Source organism: Mus musculus, chromosome 11 (assembly GCF_000001635.26).
Source record: "Mus musculus strain C57BL/6J chromosome 11, GRCm38.p6 C57BL/6J".
In the NCBI taxonomy this organism is placed as follows: Eukaryota; Metazoa; Chordata; class Mammalia; order Rodentia; family Muridae; genus Mus; species Mus musculus.
Window position 1 is genome coordinate 118027068 of NC_000077.6, and position 24435 is coordinate 118051502.

General features: G+C 53.7%; 1 protein-coding gene across 4 annotated transcripts in view; it reads right to left on the reverse strand.

The window, feature by feature from the left end:
* Positions 1–24435, reverse strand: part of Dnah17 (dynein, axonemal, heavy chain 17) — a 108997-nt gene that overhangs the window by 5345 nt on the left and 79217 nt on the right. For 2 of the 4 annotated variants that reach the window (XM_006534150.4, XM_006534151.4), the window contains 16 exons: positions 23142–23349; positions 22801–22916; positions 20011–20203; positions 18952–19187; positions 18155–18277; positions 15955–16159; positions 15013–15177; positions 14340–14480; positions 13915–14085; positions 12835–12957; positions 11082–11275; positions 9265–9413; positions 7182–7309; positions 6669–6896; positions 5526–5717; positions 257–436 (listed from right to left, as the gene is read on the reverse strand). In XM_006534150.4, the coding sequence (XP_006534213.1) occupies positions 257–436; positions 5526–5717; positions 6669–6896; positions 7182–7309; positions 9265–9413; positions 11082–11275; positions 12835–12957; positions 13915–14085; positions 14340–14480; positions 15013–15177; positions 15955–16159; positions 18155–18277; positions 18952–19187; positions 20011–20203; positions 22801–22916; positions 23142–23349 (2752 nt within the window). Of the gene's footprint in view, positions 1–256; positions 437–5525; positions 5718–6668; positions 6912–7175; positions 7310–9264; positions 9414–11081; positions 11276–12834; positions 12958–13914; positions 14086–14339; positions 14481–15012; positions 15178–15954; positions 16160–18154; positions 18278–18951; positions 19188–20010; positions 20204–22800; positions 22917–23141; positions 23350–24435 lie in introns of all 4 variants that reach the window. The other 2 variants (NM_001167746.1, XR_388524.4) reach the window with 2 other exon arrangements.

The window sequence follows — 24435 nt, forward strand, 5'->3', positions numbered from 1 at the left end:
CATTTTCATTGTTTTTGAGACAGGGTTTTTTTGTTTTTTTTGTTTTTTTTTTTTTGTGCTCCTAGGTCAGCCCTCCCCAGTGCTGGGATTATAGCTGTGGGCCACCATGACTGGTCTTACTCAGTACTGGGAGGTGGAACCCAGGTCTTCACACATTACCTCTCTCTACCCCCAGCATCTGTAGGGCTTCTGTGGTGCGGGCCCCTCAGGGAGGAGTCAGTCATGTGAGTCCCCAAGTAGGGGCGCCTCTCCCTACCTTATAGTCCAGGTTTGGGGGGATCTGAAACCCGGGGGCCAGCAGCACCTCCCCTTCCAGCATCTCCACGCGGATGTACTCTGCCAGGTAGGTCCTGCACAGCCGGCGGTCCCAGTCATCAGTGATGTGGCCTCCATACATGATCTCACCAAAGAGGTAGCGGAGGTCATCCCAGGGCACCTGAGAAGGCCGGGAAGCGTGAGCAGTGCCCTACCCCCAGCTCCCAAGCCTGGGAGGCTGGGTAGCTCAGCAGGACCTGCACCCAGGCTGCTCTCAGGGCCGCCTGTGACTGACTGCCTAGTTACGGAGGAGCATCTCTCTCCATTCCTGCTCCTCCGTGTCCGGCTTCTCAGGCTTCAGCCTCTTGTCTTCCCCTCCATAGGGACATCTCCGTAGGGCGTCAGCCTTTCTGCTGATGCCGGGGTGTCAGGGGCTACTTGTCCCTTCTTGGTTTCCTGGGCTCTGTCTGCCTTGGTGGCTTTGCTTATTCACAATTAATTATACATTATATATACATACATAGGTGCGCACACATACACTATACTAATAGCTCTTCCTCATAGAGCCTTGCAGGTCTCTGTGGGAGTTGGGACTCAGCAGGTCCAGCCAGAACCTTGGCTTCTGGGGCTTCCAGAACAGATGTGCACAGCCTGGCACCAGCTCTCACTGGGTTATGTGGATTTTCCACCCTCTCTCCTTGCACTTCAGCCCATCCTCTGCCCAGGGTCACTGCCTCAGACACACACAGTCTTTCAAAGCCTTCTTCATGTGTCCCTTTATCCACAAAGCCAGGAGCTGTGGCCTGTGTCTTGTGGTGGCCCTGTTCCTGCTGCCCACAGCAGCCTGAGGGAGAGGGGGCCATGTCTGCACAGCCTCACTTTCTGGCTGCCACTTTAGGAAAAATCAGAGGCTCCCTGACCTTTGACACGCAAGTCTTGTTCCCGAGGCACACTGGTTGAGCCTGTAGACCCGGCACCTGTGCACCAGTGCTCAGAGCTGCCGTGGGCAGCCCTGCCGCAGGACTGTGCCCCCTGTGTATGCTTAGCAGCTTGGACACGTGCCTTGCCCCCAAGATGGTGGTCGGCATTTTTGCCACAACAGTGCCCTGCCTGAGAGCTTTTGATGGTGAAGTCGGCTGGTGAACCACTTATCTGATTTAGTCTTGTGACCTTTCGCTCAAAATATCAGGGTACTCTTGAGTTCTCATCTTAGTGTGTGAGAGGTTGTGTGTGTGTGTGTGTGCGTGTGCGTGTGCGTGTGCGTGTGTATGTGTATGTGTGTGTGTGTAAAAGCCTGGGTGGGGGCCAGCACTTGCTGTGGCACGTATGTGGAGGTCAGAGGATTGGTCCTCATCCACCACCTTCTTTGATCTAAGATCTCTTTACTAAGCCGGCCGTGGTGGCGCACTCCTTTAATCCCAGCTTTTGGGAGGCAGAGGCAGGCGGATTTCTGAGTTCGAGGCCAGCCTGCTCTACAAAGTGAGTTCCAGGACAGCCAGGGCTATAAAGAGAAACCCTGTCTCAAAAACACCCCCCCAAAAAAATCTCTTTACTGTTGTGTGCCCCAGGCTAACTGACTTGAATTTCTGGTGGTGATCTGTCTCTGTAGGAGTGCCAACGTTACAGGTATGTGCCACTGTGGCTTTATGTGGGTGCTGGGGATCCGAACTCGGGTTGTCAGACTGGACATTCAGAGCTTTACACATACACACGCAAAACCATCTCCCCAGTCTTGAGTTGTCATTTTTTTAACTTCAACTTTTTTTGTTTGGTTTTAAAATGTATTTTAAAAATATGTGTGGGTGGGTGCTGTTCTAACTTAATGTAAGTCTATGCACCATATGTGTGCCTGGTGCCTGTGTAGGCCAGAAGAGGGCATCAGATCCTCTGGAACTGGAGTTAAGTTGTGAGCCATCTCCTGGCTTCTGGGATTGAACTCTGATGCTCTGCAAGAGGCGCTCTTGGCTTCTGCTGTCTTCAGCCCTCACCAGAGCTTTCTTTTCTAAGCAGTTGGGCTCAGGGATTAGTCACCAGAGACAGGGTGGGTTCCCCCAGCTGCTGCACAGCCCTGGGGCAGTTCTCAGAGGCTAGGCACAAGCGTTGAACTTGTCCACTGGAGACATCGCTACCAGCAGTTGCTTAGCATCGGGCATGAGCTGTGTATTGGGAGAGTGCTCAGGATCCGCCAAACCTAGAGCTCTGATGGAGGAACATCAGCCAGCGCAGGCAGGGTGGAACACCAGGCTTGTTGGGACTTGCCTGTCACTGTGGGAGTGATATTCTCAGAAGCCTGGAACCTGTGTGTGTTCCTGTGGTGGAGGAAAGGTTTTCACACGATTCTGGCAAGACCACCCCTTGTGTTCTCTCTCTAGAGGCCTCTGTTGGCATCTGCTCTGTTTGCATTTGCTTGGAGGTGCCACAGGTGATGTGTAGCCAGGGACCACCTCATCACCACAGATGGGGACTGTGTCCCTGCAGGCAGTGCTGGCTTCCTGCTCCAGTTGGGCTGGCTGTGTTACCAGAACAATGAATCATGCGTGGTCCAGGCAGCGTCTTCTTGCCTAGTCTTCATCATGGAGGCTCTAGGCAGGGGAGATGGAGTGAGCACTCCCATCTGCCTGCAGAATCACTCAAATGGTCCTCAAAGGGACACCAGCAAAGATTCTGGGAGGACAGCTGTATTGGATGGTGACCGCCAATGTCAGCGATTGCTGAGTATCAGGCATGGCCTGTGCACTGAGGGAGAGTCAGGGGCCCCTGAGCCTCAGGCCAGAACATCCTTTGGTTGCCCACAGGGAGGGACCTTTTCTTCTGACCACTTGCCTTTGAGCCTCCCTCTCTCAAATGCATCCAGGCTGACCTTGCACTCCTGCTCCTTGTGCCTCCCTAGTGCCAGGGTGACAGCCGTGCACTGCCATGCACTCTGTTGAGCTTTCTGTGAGAGGATGGTAAGGACGACAGGGCTCCTGAGACACATCTGGTCCCGGCTGACTTCCCCTTGTCCTCATGCCCCCTAGAAGCTTGGCTGTCCTGTTCTTGGAAGTCCTGTTCTGTCCGAGGCTGAGCGGCTTGCCTGAGATATCCCAGTCTGTACTCATAGATCCAGACCCACTCCCCACCAGCTTGGCACCAATTGTTACCCTGGAGCAGTGCTGGGTTCTGGCCTCCCTGTCACATTCTCTGCAGGTCAAGTTCACTTGTTGCCAAATACATATGGTGCATGGCTCTGTGCCCTTGTCCCTTGTCCTGGGAGAAGTCCGGGCTCTGTCTTTTGGGGACCCACAGTCTCTGTTGCCGTTGAATCGGGGTCACCAAGAATGAAGTAGAGAAGCCCAGGTGTTGGTGTGTGCGGCCCTCTGGTCTTTTCTGGAGAGAATGCTGGGTCTGAGCCCTCTTCGGGGGTGGCAGGTACTGGTATCCATGGGAGGTGGGGACTGCAGTCAGATGTAGCTTATGAACGTCCAGACATGTGTGACTGCCGCTCACAGAGGGGCTTCTATCCAGTGGACTGTAACTTTAAATTTTTCAAATCCTATTTTTAATGATGGTTCTTTTTTTTTTTAAAGGTTTATTTATTTCATGTATATGAGTACCCTGTAGCTATCTTCAGAAACACCAGAAGAGGGCATTGGGTCCCATTACAGATGGATGTGAGCCACCATGTGGGTGCTGGGAATTGAACTCAGGACCTTAGGAAGAGCAGCAGTCAGTGTTCTTAACCCCTGAGCCATCTCTCCAGCTCTTAATGATGCTTCTTAAACACTTTAACCCCCTTCTAGCCCACCACCTACAGTGATAGGAAAAAGAGAAGGATATGGGGGAAGTGGAGCTGTTCAGAAAGGTTCTTTGGAGCAATTCCTGCCTGTGTTGTCTGGAAATTGGCAGTTTAGTTCACAGGTTAGCTGCGGCAGCTCAATCCATTTGTAAACATTTCATAGAAATATCAGCAGTCCAGTTCGGTCGAGTCAGCTTAGCAAACAGGAATCAGCAGCGGTGTCTTTATCTAGTAAACACAGCCAGGCCTCAGCCAGGAGGGACCAGGGCCACCAGGAACGCCAGGAAAAGTTCCGGGCTGTGCCTCTCTCAGTGAAGCGAAGATCAGCGAAGACCAACATTGCATAGCCAGCTCTATAAGCAAGCCTAGCTCAGCCTCCATCACTGTCCATTGAGTGTTTATACCCTCCAAGTCACATGTCCGTTTTGCCTCAGCATGTGCATCTGTCTTAGATGACATCACGCTGCCAATCAGTCCGCTGTAGGGGCAAGAAACCGCAGCACTCCACCGGAAGTTTTTTTGGTTGTTTTTCTCTATGGAGTCCCGGCAAAATCAGCACAACTACCGCAGTGTAAGGCAGACCAGTACACACAGGTCATTAACGAAGAATGTTTCATCACTTGTCCTGTCACGCATGTGCTTGCCTCAGCAAAACAGCCTCTCTCCTGTGTCTGCGGCAGCTAAACATTCTCTCACAAGTCTGCCTTAGCCTTTCATCCATGTCTGCTTCAGGAAAAGACTCCTTCACATGTTTGCAAAACACCATCCGACACAACTGACTTTCCAAAGAACCCTTAAGTTTCCACTTCCGCGGGCAGCAGAGCATTCTGACTCCACACTCTCGTCCTGAACCAGCTCACAAGTAGCCCCTGTTGGTGTGCAGCCAGACTCCTGCATCTGCCGGCCAGAGTCGAGATCCTAGATGTGGACATCTAGGGTTCTATTTGTGTCGGTCAAACACTTCCCAGCCATACCCCTCGCTCTTTCATTTTTAAAGATGAAGTTGCCCATGTTATCTATTCTCAAACTGGAGATCCTCCTGCCTCAACCCTATGGGTGTGGCTGTGCACCTCCACACCTACCTGAAATCAATATGCAGCTGACATCTGCAGACCCTGGCAGCATGCTTGGTGGGTTGATTTCCATTAGTTGAAAGAACACAAAGAAGAGCCTTGTGTGTGTTTGTGTGTGTGTGTGTGTGTGTGTGTATGTGTTGGTTAATAACAGCAGCCGCAGGGGTGGTTGGTGGTGGGGTCACAATGCTGAAGGGCCTTGGTGGTGTCTGATGTGCACCACAGCTACCTTCGCTTCTGAATAAACCACCTTTGCCACTCGCTTTCCCATCTGTGTGCAGTTTTTTCCAATTCTCTGTATATGACACCAAGAACCCAGAGATACCCGGTCTAGACAGTGACTGACCCCCAGGAATGGAAGGATGGAGCAGCCGTGTCCCACACCAGCTAGTTGGGGACGCTTAGCACCCTGCACCCCTCACCTTGGAGTTGGCTTCCAGGTAATTGTAGAGCACATTGATGGAGATGGTGAGGTCCCCATTGTTGAAGGGGTATGATCGATTCCAGCCCTGGGCGCCAAACTTGCGCCTCTCGGCTACTACAGCGTGGAAGTAGCACAGGGCGAAGAGGATGCACTTGAACTCGATCTCCTTGGTGCACATCTCCAGGGTGTCCTGTGGGGGTCAAGCATGCAGTGTTCACCACTACCCTATGTACCCAGGAGGGTAGCCTCCACCTTCTCTCTCCTCTCTCCTTCTCGTGTGACAGTGGTGTGCTCTTTAAGAGCAGATTGAATGGTCTGTGGTAGATTCATAGTTCATGTATTATGTGAGGTATGGAAGTTCCATGTTTCTCAGATGCCGTCCTGTCTAGGTAGATGTGTGTGGTAAGGACACAGGATTCCAAAGCCTCAGGCATAGGCTGCAGCCTGAAGAAGCAGTGTGTGCCCACAGGTTATGGCGGAGGCTGATGAGAGCAAGGGGGCTGGCAGGGACAGTGGCCATGGGGATGACAAGGTGGGAGGGCTGTAAAGCTGACTTGGGGACTGAGAGGCAAGGTCAGGGAGCTCTGTGTGGAGGTAGAAACCCAGCCAAGCAGGCCTGGTGCTCCCTGAAGCTCTAGGGTACTGGGCAAGCCCCTGCACCCACCTTCCTCTATGGAGGGAACAAGAAGCCATCGCGGGAGAAGGGCCTGATCACATGACTGCCTTGTTCAGGGTGGTATCAGAGGACGTGGTTATGGAGCTGGAGGGTGGGGACAGCATCACCACCTGTCTGTCATCCATTGTCCCTAGCAGCAAGCTTTGGTGGCCCAAGTAAGCTTCATACCTCCGGGGTGGAGGGGCGGTGTCAGGGAGTGCTGTGACCCAGGATGGTACAGGGCTTCCACAGTAATGACAGGCACCCCTGCCAACTGACAGGGCAGTGATGCTGGCAAGAGGTAGGTGAGTTTGCCCTTTCAGGGACATATTCTGATGTGACATTAGTGTGCTGGTATGCTCGTGTGGGTGGGAAGCCAGCATGGAGGAGTCTCTGGGACTCAAGAGGGACATCTCAGCTTGCTGGGCCTGTGTCTCCTTTGCCTGGCCACGCGTGGGTGGACCCACCCAGTGTCACCCTCCCTACCTGCGTGAAAAGATCCAGCGCCTTGTGCAGGTTGGCATACATGCCCGTGGGAGGCTCATTGGTGATTTTGATGGCATTTTCCAGGATGCCCTGGGGGATGATGTGCGTCTCAGCCGTGGGAGCAGGCTCAGCACTGATGAACACTCGGTAGTCCTCATGGCTGCCCGAGCTGTAGCGTTCTACCTTCTTGTCCAGGATACCCAGCCATCTCGCCACCAGGTGAATGTTCTGTGGCAAGGAGCCCTGCCTCAGGCCTGAGTGGACCCCACAGGGCCAACCCTGTCAACCCTAACTGGTGTGGAGTGTTCCTGGTAACAGCCTTAGGATCCACCTTGTTTGCTTCCCCCCCCCCCCAGGCTCAAAGCATAGACAGCGTGGTCCCCAGCACCCTTTTAGGAGCTGTAAGGGGGTATGGAGGGGCTCTGTGCTGGGGAGCCGTAGAGTGGTGCCCCAGCAATGGGAGGTTCTATCCCATCCCCAGGGACGTGACCATGATGGCAGAAGAGCCCTCACCTGCAGAATGACCCAGTGTCCCTTTTCGGCAGCCACATCCAGCGCGTTCTCAGCTACCACCTCTTGTCCTTGCCCCAGGGACACGTTGTGGAGTTTCCCATTGTCTATGGTAAATCCCAGTTTTTTCCCTAAAAAGAGGGAAAACAGGAAAAGTACAGGGGTGATTCAGAACCGTGGTTCGGGCACTGCATTCCACAACCGGGAACACTGCACGCCTCCCATCTTGTTTATTGTGGGGTGGAAACACATATCCCGTAACACGACCATGCTTCGGCCATCTGGAAAGGTGTGGCCCAGGGACATTCGGGAAACTGGCCCTGCTGTGCAGCTGTCTCTCTGGTACCACCATCACCACCCCCAGAATGTGTCAACGCCTTGTGACCTTGAACTCCCTCTCTGCTCCCCTTGCCTGGCAGTGCTGTCTGCTTTCCGCCCCTGTGCGTCAGCCCATTACAGGCATTTCATGGAAATGGGGCTGCCCTCGCTGAGACCCTCACCCCTCGCTGAGACCCTCACCACTGTGTTTTTGTGAGCTCTGAGCTCTCCACTTTGGTCAGGGAAGAAGCTTGGACTGGGCCGATGGGGTAACAGCCCATAACAAGCTCTGGCTCTAGCGGCTTAAGCTTTTTTTTTTTCCTTCAGATTTATGATGGGTAATGTTCATTGCCAGCATGACCAGGTATAGCTTCACCATGGAAAACTCCGTTCTAGATAGGTCCATGAGGGTTTTTCAAAAAAGAAGGTGGGGGGGCACCTCAGTGTGAGTGGGACTGCCCCTAGGCTCTGTTGTCCTAGCAAGGCTGAGAAACAAAGAGTGCTTCTCAGCCTGTGAGTTGCGTCCCTTTGGTCACAGAACCACCTTTCCACAGGGGTTACCTGAGACACAACGTTTCCATTACAATTCTCGGAAGTAGCAATGAAAATAATGTTTTACGGTTGGGTGTGGCCACAGCCTGAGGGGCTGTATTAAAAGGTCACAGAGTTAGCAAGGTTGAGAGCTGCTGAGCAAGGAGAACTGAGCTGAAGGCCCGCCCGCCTGTAGGTGTGGTGTGACCAGCCGCCCGATGTTCCCCTCAAACTGTACCCAGACAACCCTTTCCCAGGTTTCCTTTTGCAGTGTCTTGCCCCTGAGCTGTGATAAAAGTAACCTAGTCGGGGCTGTTTCTAGAAGGGAGGGAACAGGCAGGAAGATGTCTTAGTCAGGGTCTCTTGCTCTTTGTCACACCATGATGAAAAGCATCCTGGGGAGGAAAGGGTTTGTTTGGCTTCCGTCTCAGTCACAGTCCATCACGAAGGAAGTCACAAGAACCCGGAGGCGGAGGCTGTGGAAGGGTGCTGCATGCTGCTCTCCAGCTTGCTCACTTTGCTTTCTTACAGCAGCCAGACCGCCAGCTTAAGGTGGCACTGCCACAGTGGACTAGACACCCCCCACCCCCCCTGCCCTCTCAACCACCAACCAAGAAAATGCTACAACAGCTTATCCACGTGCTGGTCTGGTGGGGGCACTATCTATCTATCTATCTATCTATCTATCTATCTATCTATCTATCTATCTATCTATCTATCTATCTATCTATCTATCTATCTATCTATCTATCTATCTATCTAGTTTTTTGAGACAGGGTTTCTTTGTATAGCCCTGGCTGTCCTGGAACTCATTTTGTAGACCAGGCTGGCCTCAAACTCAGAAATCCACCTGCCTCTGCCTCCTGAGTGCTGGGATTAAAGGTGTGCGCCACCACTGGCTGGGGACACTTTCCCAATTGAGGTTCTCTCTTCCCAAATGACTTCAGCTTGTGTCAATTTGACATAAACGTAGCCAGCACAGAGGCTTGGTGGTGGACCTGACTATTAAGCCTTTAGGGACAGACCCAGCCTTGGACTGGAAGGTGCCGTGGTGGCTCTGAGTATGGCATGTCTTCCCCTCTACCCCGTCCCCCCGCACCCCCTTCCCACTGCCAGGCTTGTTTCTCCACCCCAGCATCCCCTTGCTAGTTGCTGGTTTTGACCTTGATCTCTAGGGAGTCCCGGGTCCCTCTGTGTGGTTTTGAATTGTCTTTCCATGGGGCCCATTTCTGCCTACCGAGGGCCTCCACGTCTTTGAGGGGGTCAACCCCGGGGGAAAGGATGAAGAAGATTGGTGTGGAAGGGCTGCTCTCTTTGTAGGACTTGGAGAACTCCACGCTCCGGCCTTCAACGAACTTACTGCCCATCTTCTCTTCCACAAAATTCCTGAGGGGAACACAGGCTCTGTGGGACCACAGGCAGCTGGGCCCTGCTTGGGCATATGTGGGTGACTTCAGCCCAGGTAGGTGGACCATTCTGGGTGGACTTCCTTGAGGGAAGTGGCATCTTGCCTTTCAAATTTTAACTAATTAATTACTGTTTTGAGAGGCGGTCTGGGGTAGTCTAGTAGCCTAGGCTGACTTGGTATTTGCCATGCAGCTATGAACCCCTCCTACCTCAGCTTTTCAAGTGATGGGATTTCAGGTTCCTGTGTGTCACCACACCATGCTGGGGACTGAACCCAGAGCTTTGTGCACGCTAGGTAAGCGCTCTACCAGGAAAGCCGAATACCCACCTTGCCTTCATCTGTGCTGGGCACCCAGGGAATTGCTCCTCCTTCCATCCCGGAGGCTCAGGGAATGGAATGAAGGATGCTGCCCTTGATCTGAGAGGCCTCTAGGGTCCATGTGGGGCGATGAGGGGAGGAGCAAGCTCCACCCAGAAGGCTACCCTAGAGCGGCTACCCCAGAGCAGCTAGGCTCCAGCTTTCCAACCCAGCTTTGAGGGTTTACTGCCCCTCCGAGGTAGTCAGGCACCTTTGCTTGCCCAACGCCCCTCCCTCACTAATTCAGGATCCTCCTCCCACTCCCCCCCCCCCCCCCAGCTCAGCTCTATGGATGTTTATTCCTTTCTCGGTCCCCAACCGACCCTGGCCTTGTCCCTTTCCATCTGAGGAAAACAAACAGAAAAAGTCCTCGGAGAGCGAGGCCACTTGTGTCAGGGCCCATCTTTGTCCGAGGGGGTTTCTGTGGGGATGTGAGTGGCTTTGAGAAAACCTGGCTTATGTGTAGGCTGCATGGAAAGATGGAATGGACAGAAGCCAGCCCCTTGCCTCTGCGCCTGGGCTCTAGAATCTTCCTCTGTGCTAAGCTCCACCCCACCCCACCCCCACCACACATGGGAGGACTCGGTCTTAAAATTACAACTCTTCATTTGTGATTGGCACCTAACTGACACTAACTTTAGGCGTAGAGGGTTCTCCTGTGCCCTTCTTTTTCCTCCCCCAAATGTAAGAAACCCCGTATATATGACAAGGGAGGATTTTGCTTTCAATCTTAGAGCCTAATGTGGGAAACTCTGCTTCACCATGCCATGTTCAGAGCATCCCTCTATACAGGCCAGGAGGGCCAGAGGTCCTGCTCATCACACCCTGAGCGTCTGCAAGCATCCAGGATCGGGGCTGAGGCACGGTTGGTAAAGGTTCAGCCAATAATTGCCAAGCATGCGCAAGGCCTGGGCTTCAGCCTGGGCATGGCCATGCACGCATGTAGATCTAATGCACGCATGTAAATCTAGAGCATGCATGTAGATCTAGCACCCTGGAGGCAGACACAGGAGGAACAGAAGTCTAGGGTCCTTGGCTACGTAATGAGTTCGAGTTTAGGGTGAGCCAGGGCTGCTGGGGACCACATCTACAATGTAAAAAAGGGACTTAGATCTCAAGGTCTGAGTCCACCACCCGATGGCTGTGCTAGCAAACGGGCCCCACTTAGCTCTGTCCTTTGAGGTATTAGAGGAATTAAGCCTAAGCCGGTCATGTTTCTGGGATGCCTGGACTAGGGACTCCTGCCCTCCTGGGTAGGGTGGGGGTGGGTGGGGCTGAGGCCTGCTCACTTGACAGCATAGGTCATGCGGTCCGGCCTCATGCAGCGCACCATGCACAGCTTCTGCAGGGCGGTCTTGTTCTTCCATTCTTTGGGGAAGATCTCTTTCTCGGGCGCTTCCGACTCCACCAGCTTTTTCCACCTCTTGGCCGAGCCCTCAATGTCACTGTCCAAGTTCTTGAACTCATCCATCTCCGACAGGGCCTAAGGCAGATGTGGAAAGCAGATGTGGGCAGAGCAGTGACCACGTGCACACCCCGAGTCACTGGGCACCTTCCCCAGATGGCCCTTAGTGGGCGCTGGGGAGGGTGACAGAGTGACCTGTCACTAAGATCACCCTGTCTATCCTTCCCATCGACTGCAGGCCAAGCTTCTGGGGCATGTGGCCTGGGGACTCATGTCAGCCCCTCTCCAAGGAGGGTGTTGTCAGGGATAGCTCTGTAAAAGTAGCTTCTATTTACCTGATGTAATTGTTGTCTCGAAGGTTCACTGCATCTATCTGCTAACCTTAGCCTAGCCCTGGAAGCTTCTAGCTTCTGTACAATCTTATCTAGGCCTAGAATGTTTTCAGCCTCTGAGACTGCTGAAAAAGCTCACCCTTTCTGGCTCTTTCTGAACTCTGGCTGGCTGGTCAACACAGCACAATTAAACTCCTCTCCAAGCTGCCTGAGTCAATCTGGCTTCTCTCTCACTGCTTCTCTTGAAATGCTCTGCTTGGCCTCATACTAACTATGGCAATCTGTTCCAGTCTTCTGGTTTCTTCTCCTTCGATGGTTCATTCTGTCTTCCCTGTGTCTGGCTTGTTCTCTCTTCAACCTGTCTGTCTCTGTACAACTCTCCAAGTAAAACTGCTGCCTCCTCCTCCTTTCTCTTTCTCTTCTCTCTTTTTCTTTCTTCTTTCTCTCTCTTTCTCTTTCTCCTCTTCTCTTCCTCTCCTCTTCCTCTTCCTCTCCTTTTCCTCTCCTCTTCCCCTCCTCTTCCTCTCTTCCCCTCCTCTTCCTCTCTTCCCCTCCTCTTCCTCTTCTCCTCTTCCTCCCCTCTCCCCTCCCCTCTACCTTCCCCTCTCCCCTCCTCTGCCCTCCCCTCTCCCCTTCTTCCCCTCCCCTCTCCTCTCTCCTCTCCTCTCCCCTCTCTCCCCTCTCTCTCTCTCTCCTTCTCTCTTTCTCTCTTTCTCTCTCTCTCTACACTAATCCCTCTCCCTTCTTGTGGGCACATTCCTGTTCTGTCAATTTTTCTCTGATTTGTCACTTTGTCTGCCACTCAATTAGACATCACTTTCAAACATGGGTGCTTCCTTCTACACACTTCATTGTTTGGGATTAAAGGTGTGTAAGGACTGAGCCACACCACAACTAGAAACAGGTTTTTTCAGTAACTAACACAATCTTGGGGTTCACAGGTGATTAAATATCCAGCAGCGTATCTCGCCTGGGCCCCCTGCCTTCCTCTGGTCAATTTGGATTACAACTTGAGACCTGGGACCTGAGGGCTCTTGACAATGAATCTGGGAACCTGAGGAGTGACCAGACTTGGAACAGGGTAAGGCTGAGGGACGCTGGCACAGGGCAGCCTGAGACTGGCTGCAGGTCCCTGTGGAGGAGACTCCTCTGGACTTGAGCAGGTCAGTGGAGATCAGTGATGCTCCAGCAACGCAGGTGCAGGGCTGCCTGTGCGCTGCAGTCATCCTGGCTTCTACCCGTAATGGGGTGCAGGCATCCCCAGCACTGGTTGGAAGGGGTTCGGTACTGAGTGTGAGGACGCACCTTGATCCCGCCCCAGCTCTGGTGCTGCAGGAAGTCCACAGGTGACACCACGCCTGCCTTGAAGGGGAACCGCAAGAGAAAGTCTAGTTCCACCGGATTCAGCTCCTTCTTCATGGAAAGGACCTGGGGGCGGGGCGGGGCGGGGCAAGTGCCTTTTGGTTTTGTGTTTTTAAATCAGGGTGAAACAAACGTAAAACACGCCTTACACTACAGCACACAGCCCAGTGTCATCGGTACACCCACAAGGGTTTGCAGCCACAATTTAGTTCCAGAACATTCCTACCAACCCCTGTCTACTAAGGAGGTTGCAGGCTGCACCAATATGTATTGTAGGTGGCCGTGAGATGTCTCCCACAAGCAGCCTGCATTGGGATCTTTGGGCGTGGGCGTGTAGTGAGACACCGTGCCCCGATGTAGCCCTGGCTGACCTGGAGATCATATAGCCGTGAACTCACAGAGCTCAGCCTGCTCCTGCCTCCTAGGTGCTGGAATGTAAGGGTGCACCATTCTGACTGGCCTATCCTGGGATCCTGGTCCCCAGGTCAGTGGTTGCTGGGGAAGAGATGGTTTGTCAACGGGAGTCCATCCCATCCTCCTCTCTCATGGCGGCAGGATGTCCGGTACCAGATGTCGTTAGACCTTGGTCCTTCCAGTCTCCAGAACCAGGCCACATAACTCTGTCACCTTGGGTAGTCCTTTCAAAAGGGACTGAGGCCATTGTCCATCTGTCTATCTGTCCCCCCTTTCCTTCCCAGGAGGGCCTAGCTATCTGATGTTGGCCTCCTGGGTTCAGTGTTCCTCCTGGCTCAGCCTCCTAACCGCCTTGTCTCTGCGCTCACGTCACAATGTCCCAGCTGAGGCTGGCCATTTAGCCAACTGACCAGAATGCGGGCCTTCCAGTACTTCAGCCGGAGTGTCGGCCCACGGGCGCATGGGCACACGAGTCCTCGCAGGCTGCCTAGCAGTGTTGAGCTAGTGTGTATTCAGCAGACCTGCTTAGGGGTCCTGCGAGTCTGTGCCCCCAACACAAACTGGGGGGAGGGGTCGCCAGTGCAGGTGTACAGGCTGCTGTTTGGGTACCTGGAAGGTGACTTGAGCCAAGAAGATGAGCTTGTCCCGCTCGAAGAGCCCGCGTGCCGTGTACATGTACACAGAGTAGGTGATCTCGTCCGTCAGATTTATCACGCGCTGCTTCACCTCGTCGGCTGGCGCCGTCTTCTGGATGGCTTTCTCAAACACCACGTTGAAGGCCTGGGGAACGGCCAGTGTGAACATGGGGATGCTGCAGCTGCAACCCCATCCCCAGTAGCCTCTGGTTAATTCTGACTGGGGTGCTGGGGGAAAGGTAGGGCGGAGAGACCCACTCCCACAGCACCACCCTCTGGCTCCTGCCGTCTCCTGTGCTCCCTGATGTGTAGTCGAGACCTACGGACTCGGACCCCTGGCCTTGTGCCCTGTGTGTGTGTCTGTGTGTGTGTGTCTGTGTGTGTCTGTGTGTGTCTGACCTTGAGCGAGAACTGGTAGATGGGGTTGATCTTGTTGAGGTCGTTCAGGATAAAGTAGAGAAGGGAGGCCCTTTCTGCGGCTGGGCGGTAGTTCTCTCGTGCCTCATTGATCTTTACTTCTGTGATTTTGGCCTCTTGGACCTCGAGACAGACAAAGGGGGCTTGGAGGGAACCACCAGGGAGACAAGCCACTCACATCAAGACCCCACTCTGTCCCAGGCCTTCATTCCTCCCAAGTTCCCTAGAAGGCCTTTCAGGTAGCAGGATGCTAGCTCCCTCTGTCTGTTGCTGTAATAAAATGTGGCAAAGTGACTTGGCCAGAGGAAGGGGTTGGATTGGCTAACAGTTCCAGGTGACAGCCTATTGTGGGGAAGTCAAGGCAGAGCTTAGGAGTATCACATCCAAAATTAAGAGCAACTCAGCCAGCCTCCTTCTTATTCATACTCTCTGGGACTGCCTGCCTAGGGAATGGTGCCACCCACAGTGGGGTGGGTCTTCCCACATCATTTAACAATCAAGATTGTCCCCCACAGACATACCCATGGGACAACCTGAACTACTTAATTCCTCATTATGACTTTGTTGAAACTCACAAAAACTGTCACAGGCACCCTGGTGTACTCGTGCAGCTGGCTGTCAAGCCTTCTGTGTGTCCCTATGGGGACGGGCCTACCTTCTCCTCAATTTCATTGGCTGTGTGCTTGGTGGTCTCCAGGTTTTCCACCAAGGCAGTATCTCCCAGAAAGTTCCCCGACGCAGCGGATAGCCGAGCCAGCAGAGAATCTTCTAGCTCCTTTAGCACAATCTTGAACTCATTCTGAGATTTGGTGAGGTTTGCCTACAAGGAGCAGTGGGGGGCCCCCAGGGACCAGAGCAACAGTCAGCTGGGCCCCAGTCTAACCTCTGCTGCCAGGTCAGCCCTGCAGCAGGAGAAATGACACCCAGCATGTAGGGTGCCCACGGTGGTGCCAACCTCCACGCCAGGCTGCCAGGCCTCATGCTGTGGAGACTGAGAGCCATTGTGTGTGTGACTGAGGCAGAGCTGAGGAAGTGGCCGGTACAGTTGGCCACACTTTGTGTGTGCATGTGTGTTCATGCTTGCAGCCATGCATGTGTGCATGTCTATGTGCGAAGGGCAGAGCATCAGACTCAGTTCGCCTTGTTCACTCATTAGGCTAGACTGTCTGGCCGGCAAGTCCCAGAGGCCCTCCTGAGTCCACAGCTTGAGCGCCCCAACCCTGGGACTGCAAGTACATGACAGCCTTTTCTGGGTTCAGGGGTGAGGGGTCACACTCAGTCCTCAGACTATGCCTCAAGCATATTATTGTGTGAGCTATGTCCTCAGCCCAGAACCCTATGTTTTTTTGTGCTGCCAAGGGTTGAAACAAGAGTTTTAATGTGCTAGACAAAGGCTCTGCTACAGAGTCCCAGCCAGCCAGGCATAAAGCCGCTCTGGGGACCATCTTTGATCTTCTGGGCCATCTGAGGGCACTGAGCCCCTGGCATAAATGTAAGGGCTGCTGGTTTAGAACTGAGTTTGGGGCAGGAGGAAGGACTGGTGTCCTTGGCTGAGGTCCCACCTGGCCCATTTCTTGTGTCTGTCAGAGGCAGTCACCTTGAGTTGTTCCAGATCCGGACGCTCTTTGGCCACCACAGCGGCCAGGAGCTGGTCCTCCAGCCCGTCTCTGGTGACCAGGAAGTTGATGAGCGTGCACTGGGCCTGCATCTCGGGCTTGTAGTGCGGGTTGAAGTACTTGGTGTGTAGGATCAGGCGGAAACTGGGGTGGTACTCCACCTCCTTGTCGCCGATCTTAATGAACCTGGCGGGTGAGGAGGAGAGGCGGGCAAAGCTTAGCCACAGGGCCACTGCAGCCCAGCTTGGTGGTTCACCCATGCCTGCCTCCTGTAACCTCCTTGACTGACAAAGAGCTCTGGGGGGTGGGATGGGGAGAGCAAGTGGCCCCCCCCGGAGGCCGTGCCTGTCCTTTCCTCTGGTGGCTACTTTGTCTGCCCAGGGGCGTTCACGTGCCTGGATGGAGGCACTGCTAGCTCCAGCTCCTCCTACCGTCGGTGCCAAGCACCAGTGTGTGCCGATGATGGCCATCTGCCAAGCAGCCCTGCAGCTGCCTGTGGGCCACTCCTCCCAGGCTCCAATCCCCTTCTGTCCTGGTTGAGTTCACCTCTCTCCCCTGACCTCCAACCCCCTTCAGTCTTGAGAATCAGCATTCATGGGGGGAGGGGGGGTTTGTCAGAGTCCAAGACATCAGGATGTTTATACGGAACATCACCCTGGTCCTGGGCTTCTGTGTAGCCCCAGCTCCGGCAGGTGGCTCCTATCTGCTCTAAAAGTTGATTTACTCCCTCTGTATTATAAAAACAACTAAACGAGGTAGGTCTAGTCACTGGAAGGTCCAGGCAACGGAAGGTTACTCAGGTGAAAAAAGGAACGTCCGTCGTACTGAGAGATACTAGGGTGTGGGTGTGGAGGACCCCTGCTAATGTGAGGCTAAATACAAAGATCCAGACACGAAACAATGTGCCATCAGCGTCTGCAGCCAGCAAAGCCACAGAGTCAGAAGCATGCTTAGTCAGTGTGGGGCTTTCCTGTGGGATGATTAAAACTGGGGACAAGACAGAGGTCGGGGTTATACAGCACGGCAGATGTGCTGACAGCCACTGAAACGCCACTTTACTGTAGTGTTCCTTACACTTAAAATGGAGTGGGGGGCAAAAGAAGGCTCAGTGGGTAAAGGGGCTTTCTGCCAAGCTTGGCACCCTGAATTCAGTCCCTGGGACTCACATGGTAGGAGAAGACAACCAACACCCATATGCTGACCTTTGACCTACGGTCCTGTGGCACGCACGTGTACACAAACCCACAAACCATGTGAATAGTTGCGTGCAAAAATGTTTTGAAAAACTGAAAAGGGAGGCCACACCCCTCCCCAGAGCTGTTGGCAGCTAATGGCTACTCGGGGAACAGGGTGGGCTTGGGGGGGGGTGGGAAGAGGTGTCATTTTCTTCAGTGTCTTGGTCACTGCTCAGCTGCCCATGCTCCAGTTAATGACCTGTGCTCAAGCAAGCAGCCCTAATTAAACTCAGTGGGCCGTTAAAACAAAGGGCGTACAGTAGGGCTGGAGAAGCGGCTCAGCAGTTAAAAGCACTTGTGTTTTTCCAGAGGACCTGGGTTCAGTTCCCAGCATCCACAGGGTGGCTCAGAAATGTCTGTGACTTCAGTTCCAGGGGGCCTATTTGCCCTCTTCTGGCCTTTACAGGTACTAGGCACAAACATGGTGCACAGACATGTGTGTGTGTGTGTGTGTGTGTGTGTGTGTGTGTGTGTGTGTGATGGAAAAGCAGTTCATAGGGAGTGGGACAAGATGGGACAAGATGGGGAATATGCGTTGTAAAGGATTTTTAAAAAAGAACTATAAGTCTCAAGACTTTGAAATGCATGGAGAGCCGGGTGGTGGTGGCACATGCCTTTAATCCCAGAACTTGGGAGGCAGAGGCAGGCAGAGTTCAAGGCCAGCCTGGTCTACAAAGTGAGTTCCAGGACAGCCAGGCCTATACAGAGAAACCCTGTCTTGAAAAACAAAAACAAACAAAAAGCCTAGAGAGAGGTCAGGTGCTATGATGGACCCCACATGGGGTCCTGAGGTGGAGCTGGCCTTTCTAGTCCCCTGGAGCACTTAGGTCCCTTCCGCCTTCTCAGCATTTAGTGAAGGGAGGCCCTTCACTGCTCTGCCCGACCCCTAGCTGGGGCTGCTCTGGGAGGGGTTCATTTAGAGTGGGGGTGGGCATGGCTTTCTCACCTCCCCTTTTTGATGGTGTTCCTGCCCAGCAGTGGGTCGAGCACGGGGTCTACAGTTTCACCAATGTTCTCGATGAGTAAGGTGTCACCTGCTGAGATGGCCTGCTCGATGATGTCTAGGTAGCTGGGCACAGAACGGAGACAGGGCGTGGCTTGGGGACCCTGGGAAGCAAGGCAAGCCCCAAGAGGCAGCCCTAGCCCCGTGGAAGGATGTGTCCTGGGACCAATTTCTCCTTCTCCAGTCATCTGTGGGCTTACAGGCTGGGGGTTGGGGCCTTTGGGTAGGAGCCTAGGTGACAGTGGGAGGCAAGGGTGGGAGGGGTTCTCTAGGGCACCAGGAAGCCGTCTGGCAGCCCCTGTCTTCCAGGCACTGATGGCTCTTGTTTCTCTTGTGGGAGCACAATGCAAATCCCACACAAGATTAGAGACCAGCCTAGAGCCCCACAGTGGGACAACGGCCTAAGAGCCTAGGTCTAGTTGCCCTTCCCTGTGGAGCGGAGAAAGAAGGCTGGCTTGATTCTTTGCTGCTGGGCCAGCATTCACTAGTCAGCTCAGGACTCAACACGTGTGGGAGAGCTGCTTCCTGCCTGCCCCCACACTCTCACCTTCAGGGGTAGGTACATGCGTACACACAGCACTGGTCAGTGCTGGCTGTGCCCTGGACCCCCAGCTGTCTAATAAACACAGAAGGCCCAAGGCACAGCCATCTACCTCACTCACGGGGCCTGAGACACACGTGTACCCAGACACCCGGATAGCCCCACCACCTCCCCACCTCCTCGCCCGGCGCAGCCTCACCTCTTCTGCCCTAGGCGAATGGCCTGCAGATCACTGCCGTATTTGTTTTTGATCCACTTGATGCCTTGGAGCTGGGCATCCACAATCAGCGGCCAGCGCTCTGTGTTGCACAGGATGGTGGCATTCTCTGTGGACATGCGGTCGCTGGGCAGACCCTGGTTGTTCCAGGTGGCCACGTCTGCGTCATCAGTCAGCAGAGTCAAGGGATCCAGGCCCTCTGTGATGGGGATCGGGACCTGCGAGGGAGGGAACCTTTCTGTGTTTGTCCATCTGTGTCTCTATCTCTGTCTCTGTCTCTCTCCCTGTGTGTGTGTGTGTGTGTGTGTGCGTGTGTCCTGGGGATCAGACCTAGATTTTTAGCTTGGCAGCAACTTGCCTTACCCACTAAGCCATTTTGCCAACCCCCTGCCTTATTCTTTTCTTAATTTCATTTTCTTTATGTGTAGGGTGCTTTGCCTGCTTGTCTGTGTGCACGTGTGCCCTTGGAGGACAGAAGAGGGCATCAGATTTTCTGGAATTGGAGTTATTGGGTGGTCATGGGTGTCCATGTGGGTGCTGGGAACCAAACCCAGGTCCTCTGCAAGAGCAGCCAGTGCTCTTAACCGTGGAGCCGTCTCTCCAGGTGCACTCTGGCTTCTGCTGTGAGACAGGGACTCTCATTGAACCCAGAGCTCACTCACCTGGTGAGTCTGGATGGCCAGAAAACCTGCCTTCCCCCTTGTACCCCAGTGCCTGGGGTTACAGGTGCAAACGGCTGGCTTTTTTTTAACCCAGTGGTGGGTTGGGATCCAGACTCAGGCCCTGCCGTCTCCGAGACGTACAGTTTACAGACTGAGCCATGTCCCCACCGCTCACTCTGTGTCCAGGTCCTGAAGTTGGTCCTGGCCATGTAAGCTGCCGATCCAGCTAGCGGAGGAGGCCTCCCTCCTGATGCTTGGAGGAGCAGCTTTTAGATGTGCCATAGATGACGTCAATCCCAGCAAATAAGGCTGACGGAGCCCCAGTGTGGCAGTGTGGCTTCATGTCTCCCTGAGTCATAGCCACCGCAGTGCCTCTTACCTTTAACTTATTGATGTAAGGGATCCAGAACTTCTCCATCAGCTCGTTTCGGTACTTCTTGGTGAAGTAGCCCACATAGGAGACGAAGGCCGAGATGAGCAGCACATCCCCACACAGGGTAACGCCCTGGCTCTTGAAGTTCTCCACCGACTCAGCCCAGCGTACATTTTCTGAAGCCAGTCCTCCCACAAGTCTGCCAGAGGACAAGGAACAGGGGGCGTGCCTGGGTGAGCTAGATAGCATAGGGACAGGGCTGAGAGCTGGCTGGTGGGCCCATCTAACGTGACAGACAAACTGTCACGTGGACTTGTGTGGGCAGCAAGGTGACCCAGGGAGCCCTGGCACCCGTACCGGGTCACCAAATGCTTGCCTGACTTGGTGGCTTAGTAGTAGCCAAGCTTTGGAGGGAATTTATAGGAAACAAAAGATGGCACGTGTGAGTACACTTGGGGGTGCTGCATCTGCCCCCACCCCCTGGCCGGGTCACATGTGCCTATGTTCCTTCACTGTGATCCACTGACATGCTCAGCTGGCAGGCAGGGGCATTTGTAGGACAGTGGAGCATCATGGGGCTGCTGGCCACCAACTGGAAGACTGGTACCCAGTCCTAACTGGTACCCAGCGGGTCTGAAAGTGCTGACCCTGGTCAGTACTGCGTGTAGGTGCCGTACCCGGCGGCCTTGCTTCCCAGTGGCCCAGAGGTGGCTCTGGTTTTCTCAACTGATGAGGTCACCTCTCTCAGATGGGTGGTTGGGTTATACCTGTACCACAAGCTAAGGTGGCCTGGGACCTTCCCAGAGAACCTGAATCATGCCGACCACAGAGTAAATCAACGGCTGTCGGCCCCCAAGGTTGGGAGACAGTAAGAAAACAGGCGTTCGTAGAATGGACTCTGCCACTGGAATCCAGAAATTGGTTCTAATGCTTTGACTCAGTTGGGGATCTGCGTGTCCAAACCCTGAAGGTCCTTGTCCCCAACTGATTTTTGATGGATCAATAAAGATGCCAGGAGCCAATGGCTGGGCAAAGGGAAACAGGGCAGGACCCTTAGAGTTTTGAGGGCTAGGTCACAGGGGGGAGAAGAGAGACTCGCCATGACTGGGGGTGGGGGGAGAGATGGATCAGAGGAAGAGCTGCAGAGGAAGAGCGTCCAAAATGTAGGTGAAAGGGGAGTGGCCCCCGGCAGGGCTGCCTAGGAGCATCTGGGGTGGCAAAGACCAGTGGGCCTCACAGAAGGTAACAGGACAGCAAAATTAAAAGTAGATTCAGATGGTGTTGAGCCAGGAGTACCGGAGGGAAAAGTATGCTAGCCAAGGAAGGCTTAGAACTGCCCAGCCTTTGAGTAGCCAAGGCATTTCAAAAATAAGCTTGTGTGTGTGTGTGTGTGTGTGTGTGTGTGTGTGTGTGTGTTTCATTCAAGGATCCAAAGAGTTCCTGGGCAGGTGGCTAAAAGCATGTGTCATATGCTGGGAGCATAATGTGGTATAGCCAAACTCCAGATCTGTGTTGTCCCACCATGGAGACTGTGAACCCTGTGTGCGACTTGTGGGTGGCAGGCCTGTACAGGTGTACAGGTGCATTTTGTTATAAAATACACACTGAGACCCTGGGTGGTGGGCACATACCATACCTGTAATCCCAGCATTCAGGAAGAAGGGTCAGGAGGATCACTGCAAGTTCAAGGCTAGCCTTGGCTCCATAGTGAGACTGTCTCAAAGACCAAAACAACAGAGCTGTGGTTGGGCCTCAGTCAGTGGGAAGGTGGCCTAGCCCACACAAGGCCATGGGTTCGATCCCCAGCACTGTGTAAATCAAGTATGGTGATACCTGCCTATGTAACACCCGCGCTTGGGGAGTGGAGGCAGGGGGATCAGAAGTCCACAGCCATTCTCTGATACATAGGAAGTTTGAGGCTAGCCTGGGCTACATGAGACACCATCTCAACAACAGCAGAACCATGCTGGGTTTCCAGGGCTTGGAGCCACAAGGCAGCTTGGTGGTGGTTCTCCACTGAGCACATGTGGGTGTGATAACGGTTTAGATACGGGCATAAAAGCAATTTCTCTTACACCACTTTGCAGTGGGGCTGCCCGTGTGCAAAGCACAGACGTGGGCTGTATTTGATTCCTGGGACCAGCATTACCCTGCAATCCAAATCCATGGCAGGGGACAACAGCACTCAAATTTTAGCGTGCACAGACTCCAAGTGATAGTAAAACAGCCAGAATGCCTGTCTGGAAGAAACATCGTGCCTGTTCCTGAGCACAGCAGGTTCCGGACCACACACATCAACACCTACTTACTGGGGACGGGCTAGGAAAGTCCTGGCTTCATGTGTTAACATGTTCACAGCCGTGCCACTGACTAATGAATGCCCTAGCCCCTCGGGAGTGGCAATGCTTTCCCCGGTGAGGCTCTGAGTGAGCCTTGGGGAAGCTCTCCTCAGAGGCGGAGGGGCAAGTGTGAATAATGACAGCGTGTGCAGAGACTGTCCACTTCAGCTTTTTGTGCTCCTCCCTGCATAGTTACGGCCTGGACGCTAATTCTACTGAGTTGGATTCTGGCGCTTCCTCCACAAAGACATCACTGCCTGAGGACATTGGGACACATGCTGCCTGAGAGCAGGTGACTCTGGACAGGCCTGGGTTCCGGGGAAGTCTGCTTCCTTCTGAGAGTTTGGCCCCTTTGGGGTCTGGGAAACAGGAGGCGTGGCCGTGGTGAGTGGCCGGCTACCTGTTAGCCAGTGACATCACCCTGTTGGGGGCGTGGTCATGGTGAGGGCCCGCCTACCTGTTAGCCAATGAGATCACCCTATTGGTGGCATCTGCCTCCTGCTGACACTTGATTTTCTCAGCTGTTGCTTTTTCAAATGCCGAGGTAAGGTTGCTCAGGTTGGCATTGAGTTCCTGAAAACAAAAACAAAAACAAAAACAAAAACACACCAACAAGTTGGGGGATGTTCCCAGCTCCCAGAAGTTCAGGGCCTCGAGGCCCAGCATCGCCCCCACTCCCATAGTCCCCTGGCTTGCTCTGTGGTGCTTTCCTATGTGCCAATGCGTTTTAAAGTAGAAATCTTGACTGGCAGGGAGTGGCGTCTCACAGGGCCTCCCGGCTGGCAGGCAAGCACTTACTGCAATCTTGTTTTTGATCCGGGACAGTTTCTCCTGTGCCTCAGCCAGCTCGGCGTTGGCTTCCTCCAGGGCCTGCCTCTTGGGCGCCACGTCGCAGTAGACCTCATAGAAGCGCACAATGTTGATACACCAGGAGCACAGGCCTGCCGCGGCCGTGGACTTAGAGCGAATGAACTCAGGGTCAAAGGTGGGGTTGCCTTGGTACGGCCTGGGAGGAAGGAAAGCATTGGTGCGGAGCAGAGCCATGGCAGGACACACGCCCTGGTCCCTGAGCCTTGTAGCTGGTTCTGTACCTTTGGCTACCCTAGTTACGGTAATGGCAGCAGCACTGGGAGATACTATTTCTTTTTATTTATATTTATTTTGATGTATGTGAGTACACTGTCACTGCCTTCAGACACACCAGAAGAGGGCATCGGATCCCATTACAGATGGTTGTGAGCCACCATGTGGTTGCTGGGAATTGAACTCAGGACCTCTGGAAGAGCAGTCAGTGCTCTTAACCACTGAGCCATCTCTCCAGCCCTCTTCTTTCTTTTTAATATTTGTGGTGAGTGTGTTTGTGTGGGTATATTCTTTGTGTGTGTGTTGAGACAGGATTTCCCTGTGTAGTCCTTCCCATCATGGAACCCTCTCTGTAGACCAGGCTGGCTTCAGACTCAGATCTGCCTGCTTCTGGGATTAAAGGTGTGCACCGCCATGCCCAGCTTTGAAACGGCATCACATGTTCTTTGTGTGTATTCCCTCAGTGTCCCCAGGGGATAGAGAACAAGCTGAGAGAGTCTTTTCTCTCCCTTGATAGCATGTGAGTCCTGGAGGCAGAACTCATGTGGTCAGGTGTGGGATCAAGCACCTTACCTACTGAGCCATCTCACCTACACCACACTCTCTCTGCGCCTTACATTATTCCACGGTAGCCAAATAGTTTTAGTGTCTGAACTGTCTCCTTCACACACGGCGGTTGGAGATGCTGAGGTCACAGGGTGGCCTTCTTTCCTAGCCAGGGACAAGTGGCACCCGAAGAAGGGCCACCAGAGGGGCAAGTAGGGTCACCAGAGAGCAAGAGACAAGGACACGTATCCTGGAGCGTTCACAAAAATGGGGGTACCTGGCAAATGTCAGTGGGGGTCCCCAAGATACCTTCTCAAGTTTCAGTGCTATTCCCCAGAGAGGCCCTCACGGCGGGATCACACACGGCAGAACCCTAGAGAACACTCAAGGTGTGGTGAGCCCGTGCCTATGTGCATGATGGTGACATGCGCTGGTACACCCTGTGTGGGACTGAAAGGTAGCA